This window comes from Moschus berezovskii, chromosome 19 (genome assembly GCF_049115385.1).
Source record: "Moschus berezovskii isolate FMDL1 chromosome 19, NW_MosBer_1.0, whole genome shotgun sequence".
Taxonomy (NCBI): Eukaryota; Metazoa; Chordata; class Mammalia; order Artiodactyla; family Moschidae; genus Moschus; species Moschus berezovskii.
Window position 1 is genome coordinate 71,368,108 of NC_142478.1, and position 6,000 is coordinate 71,374,107.

The window sequence follows — 6,000 nt, forward strand, 5'->3', positions numbered from 1 at the left end:
AGCAGCAGTAGCCTTTATAGATACTTTCATACCCCTTTGAGATGGGGAAATACGGTATTTTGAGATGAAATAAGTGGTATTTTATGCCCAAGATCACCCAGCTAAATGGGTGGCAGAGTTGAACTCAAGGAGTCTGAATCTAAAAAATGCTCTTAATCTCTGTAATATCAATAGCCGTATTGATACTTAGTAGCATGTCCTTCTGTAACAAGATGTTATGGCAAAACGGTTGTTAAGTGTTCTAGTTCTACCATTTATTAGCTGTAATATTGGTCAGTTAGGCTGATGAAACTGTCTCAAATATAGTTACTGGTCAGAGTATATTACTTAGGGCAGCCAGGAACTGAAGCAGGCAGTAATTAAGGGGGAAAGGCCTTCACTCTGTAAAAAGTGGCTCAGTGAAGTTGGATAGATCACTACCATGGCAGTGAAACACCCAGAAAGAACAAGACGACTTGAAAAGTTCAAGAAACATTCGAAGAACAAAGACACTGCATTGTACTTTTTAATTGCACAGGTAGTTTTAAATAAATGGAGAAAGCACCTTCCAAAAGTTACACTAGCATGGAAAGATTTCATCAAGCATTTACATAGTAGTTTTCTGTAATTTTACAGAAGATTCTTGATCTTTACTTGAACTGTACATGAGGGAAAAGGAGCCCCCTCAGGTAGGTGTTCTGCTTACAGAAGCAAACTAAAGGACCTAAAATAGGAGGCAGGCCTGGGATGCCAAGAAGGGAAAAAAAGAAATTGATAAAGGACCATTCGTTAACTCCATGTCAAAACACTTATCATAAGTGTGACCCTTGTGTAAGTACTTCAGGGCAAACCATCGCCCTGAAGATAAAGGTACACCCCAGAAGCTGTAATTCTGGATCAAAGTAATGTATCTACGTACCCTGGACCACTAAAGGTCAAAAGACAATACTTGGAGTGACCTAGGAGGCTTGAACAAATACTTTAGAGGAATTCTCTAGGACCACACCCCCTCTACTTTGGCTTTTTGGATGAAGCACAGGCCTTTGTGCTGTTCTTCAGGCAGTGTCACAGTCAAGAAAAGAGCATCAGTACTGGATCACTCCTTAGACACTAATCAGCTGGGGAAAGAGTTCACTGGCAAAAGGGTCCTCCCAAGAATGGTCTGCATCAAGCAGGGAGGACATGTCGCTCAAGGGAGAAGGGGAACCCTCATAGCTACAGTCACTGTAAGCATCCAGCAGGCAGGAAGATGGCTTCAGGCAGTTGCTGGTTGAAAGCAGATCTGAGATACCCAGCTCTGGAATGAAGTCATCTTCTACAAGTTCTTCCTTCACTGAGACAATGAATTCAGGGTGATCTTTCTCTGAGGGGCTGAAAGGTGCTTCCTCAATTTTCACTACCACATTGGCTTGGCTCTCTGTCTCAGAGGGCATCTCTAAGACTAGGGGCTTTGTATATACGTGGTCAAAACGAATCAGTTCATTAATGGCTTCCAGCTTGGCTGATGACGTCCCCAGGGATGGAGAAGGGGAGGCCGGTAAGCAACTGGGTCCTTCTGTGTCCACTTCTGGGAGCTGCTCCAGGCTGGCAGACTCTGGAGAAGGACATCTGAGGAACATGACTGGGTCCAAGTTGAACAGAATGCCCAACAGGATATCAGACTAGAAAAGGAAAAAGTAAACGGCATTCAACTGTTAGAGTACACTGAGACTCGACCTCAGTGCTAGGTGCCATAATGTAAACAAATCCTCACGCTATAGGATGACCTTTGGGCCCCACCAGACCCACTCATGGATCCTTCACTGCATGTCCTAGACAACCTGGAAATAGGAAGGCAGTCAATGTTCACCCGCAACTCAATCAAAACTACACTGCCCTCATCTGTCTGGTTAGGGGTGTCAGGCATCACAGACGGAACAAAGTAAATAGCTCTTTCGTAAAATCTGAGTAAGCCGTACCTCAGAGTCTGAAGAGTCAACACCATCAGAGTCCATGGGGAGATGTTCTGGAGGGGTGACAACTGGGCCTGCACCTGCTGCAGAGGTGCACGTAGTCTGAGTGCTGCGGACTCAGCAGACCCGGCCACCGGCCCCGCTCCATTCCCCTGGAAGCAAAGATCAGTCAGTGAACAGCTCCAACAGCCGGCTGTCCCCAGGGAAATGCTTGCCAGGAGGCTGTGAGTCTCAACTTTTAAGAAAGCTAAAAAAACCTTTTCTAAAAAAAAATTCATTTATTTTGGCTGTGCCAGGTCTTAGCTGACAGCATGTGGGATCTAGTTCCCTGACCAGGGATCAAACCTAGGCCCCTGCATTGGGAGCACAGAGTCTTAGCCAATGGACCCAGGGAAGTCCCTAGAAAATTACTCTTTAGAGGAGAGAGCTTTCCCTTACATATCTGTTATTTCCATTTTTTTGAGTCTTCCTTGAGAAAAGGGAGGTAAGGCTAATTTCTTTTTTATTTTCTGTACAATGAAATGTTTTTCTTCCCCAAGCTAAGATTCAGGCAGAACTGTTATTCTTCATTATCTTATTTATATTCTCAATAAGAGTAACATCCCTAGTAATAAGGTTCTGTAGTGAACTGAGGCCCAGAATCTTTTTGGATAGTGCTGTACTCAGACACTCAGTCATGTCCAACCTTTTACAACCGCATGGACTGCAGCCAGCAGGCTCTTCTATCCATGAGATTTTCCAGGCAAGAATACTGGAATGGAAAGCCATTTCCTGCTCCTGGGAATCTTCCCGACCCCGGGGTCGAACCCATGTTATTATTTTTAAAGTTTGTTCTGAACATTACTTTTAGAGCAGAACTGCCAGTCAACCTTAGACCACTTATCTGTTTTCACTGGATTTGCCATGATTCATAAATTAAAACCCACACCACGCTTCCATCAGAAATGTGTGTCTATCACAATGAATCCCTTCTCTTATTCATATTCATCAAAGAGCTATTTTAATTTTAGTAGCATTCAAAGTCAGGTTTGACTGCCACTCTTATCCTGGTTCTCCTCAATGCTGGCATTGTGGGCACATGTCAGCTACCGGCATTTGTTAGTATTTGCTCTTAGAGAGCTGTGTAACTTATTCCAGTTATTAGGACTTAGTACTATTCACTACACCCTTGAAAAATGAATATCCGTAAAGAGGTCATGTCACTTAAAACCAGTTCTTACATATGGCACCAAATAAAGGAAATGACTCACCTTGGTCTCTGCTTCCTCTTCAGTCACTAGGGCATCCATCCCCAACCGCTGTCTTAACTCCTGATTCTCAACTACAAGGCCATGAGTTTTCTCTCGTAAAAGCTGATTTTCTAACAGAAGTTTTTGGTTCTGGAAGAAAGTTCAGAAGAGGCTATTAAAACATCTCATTCTTTCACTTTAAGAACACACCTGACAGAGGTTCACTACAATAGGTTTCTTTCCTTCTCCTGGATCTTTTGGAAAACTCTATGCTTACACAGTTGTTCACAGTACGTATTAGAAGGCAAGGTCATAAAAATAAAAAATGAGCTATTTAAGAAGTGCCATTACATGAGGGTCACATATAACAAAATGCCCCCAACTACTAATAGAGACCTCAGCAAAGAGTGACTTGTGGCTTTAATTTAGATGTGATGGTTTAAAAAATCCTATCTTGAACTGGCAGGTAATAATAAAAGTTGTAGTGGTGAGCTGTAAAATTAACACGTTTAAAAAATAGAACAACACAAATACTCTTTATGTATTCAAGATGTGTAACCGGCAACAATTTAAGTTTAGGTAACAAGTGGGCCCAAGAAGGGGAAGGGAACTGTTGGTGGACTAAATCAGGAAAATTTAAGCAATGATTTCCTATCAGCTTTTACTAATTTCTTAGTACTAACTGGATAAAACGTTGTTCCAGTGCTGTAATTCACCAACAATCAATTTAGACTGATGTAGCTTTCACGCATTGGAGAAGGAAATGGCAACCCACTCCAATGTTCTTGCCTGGAGAATCCCAGGGACGGGACAGCCTGGTGGGCTGCCATCTATGGGGTCGCACAGAGTCAGACACGACTGAAGCGACTTAGCAGCAGCAGCAGCAGCACCAAATACCAGAGGGTCAATCACTTCTGTTCTCATCAAGCTTCACCACTTAACAAACTACCTATCTACCCTAACTTAGATTAGCTTAACTTTTAACAATATATCCAATTGTACTCTAAAGGAGATGAAACAACCATTCACCAGGGAAAGCTACACAATGGATGTAAGATAAAGTGTTTGGCCTTAAGTATTTTTACCTCTTCTTCCAAATCTACCACTTGTTGCTCCAGCTCACTCATTCGAGCTTTCTTTCGGTCTCTGGCAGTCTGAGCTGCTACTCTGTTTTTCAGTTTCCTGAGAACAGAAAGAGACATACCACACTAAATCATCTCAAACCTGATTTATTTTTACTTGAAAACTTGGCCAGCTGGTGCTTTCATTTTAATTTACAGTATAGAGTAATGGTAAAATACACCTCAGGCTCCTCCCCTCAGTAAAACAAAACCAAAAAAAAAAAAAAATCAGTTTTCTGTGGCTCTAGCTAGCAGACCGACTCATCCTCCCCCGTATTGCATCACCCACCTCAGCCTCGTCCCCGCCACAGCACAGGCTGGACACAAATATTATTCATTTTGCATCATAAGATATTTTCTCCTCCCCTTTCTATTTTCCGTTGCTTCCTGACTACAGTCCCCTCTAACAGGATCCAACCAGGACTGATTAAACCTAGCGAAGGCTGCAATCGCGCTACTGCAGCAGGTAACGTAAAGAGAAGCTGATGCGACTTTCCTCCTGGTCCTGAAAGCCTAGGCCCGTGTCTGCTCCAGGGGGCACTTCGTAAATCTCAAAAAGCACACTTATCATTAAAGAACTAACAATTATGAAGGACTAAGTACTAGGCATTTCTCCACCGCCCCAGCGACCTCGGGAAGTAGATAACAATTTTTAAGGACGCAGAGACTGACAGAGGAACCTCCTCGTGCTTACAGGCCCTTCAATAGCTGGCATTTCAGCTCCGTGAGCCTCCAAAAAAGTAGGTAAACCCATGGCTCCACGTCACAGCCCAAGTTCAGAGAAGCTGAACCAGGAGTCTGTGATCACACAGCTAGAGGGCCTGGAACCCAGGTGTCAGCGTACCCAGCTCTGGTCATCTCTAACGAGACAGAAACGAAATAAATTAAAAAGGCCTGCGCTGCCCTGGACTCCACCTAGCGCAATGGATCGGCCAGTCCAGACTTCCTGCCCTGCCCCGCCCCGCCCCGCGCCGCGCCACGCTGGCACCGGACCGGCCAGACACCGGCACCCGAACGCTGCAGGTGGTCAGCGCAGCCCCAGGCCCCTGTCCCGCCTTCGATTTCGGCCCCCAAACCCCCGACCCTCGCCCACCTCCGCAGCGCCTTCTCTTCGGGGCTCAGGTGCGTGAGGCGCTGTCGCTTGCGCGCCTGGGACGGCTCCCCGCTCGCCCCCTCCGGGCTGGCCCCTTGCTGGCCCGGCACCATGACCGGCAGAGCCCGGCCAGCCGGGACTCCGGCGGCAGCAGCGTGCTGGCCGGACAGAAGCAGTACTTTAGGGGCCCCGGCGGCCGGGCTCTGCGCGGGTGCAACCACCACCATGGCCGGAGCGTGTCTACGCCAGTGCGCGCCGCCGCTGCCCAGTGGGCCGGCCCCGCCGGGCCCAGCCTTTCTACGATCGTGGCCCTCCTCGATTGGCCAGCGCCGCGTGACGCAAGCCTACCTCTGCGCCCATTGGCCCGGCGGATCCGGAGGGGGCGGGGCCAGGGCGTCCAGCGTGGCCACCGCGGTCTCGCGCAGGGGGCGCGCGAGGCTTTTGGGCGGTCGCCACAGGCAGAACTTTCACAGCTGGTGCGGGGGCCCTAAGGGCAGGGCGCGGGGTGGGGCCCGGGGTCTTGAGGAAGGGTCAGGAACCAGGCGGAGTTTCCTCAATAAATGGATTTTCCCCGCTATGCTGACGGAGAGTTTAATTCGAAACCTCGAGGTTTCCAGACTGACGAA

At 47.1% G+C, this 6,000-nt stretch overlaps 1 protein-coding gene across 1 annotated transcript; it reads right to left on the reverse strand.

Moving 5' to 3' along the window:
• Window positions 1-491: 491 nt before the first annotated feature.
• On the reverse strand, window positions 492-5,647 carry XBP1 (X-box binding protein 1). The gene is given in 6 exon segments (XM_055404735.2): window positions 492-1,640; window positions 1,938-2,021; window positions 2,024-2,083; window positions 3,182-3,310; window positions 4,246-4,342; window positions 5,375-5,647. Coding segments are annotated over 6 exon segments (1,155 nt in total). The 5' UTR covers window positions 5,602-5,647; the 3' UTR covers window positions 492-1,082.
• Between the last annotated feature and the right edge of the window lie 353 nt (window positions 5,648-6,000).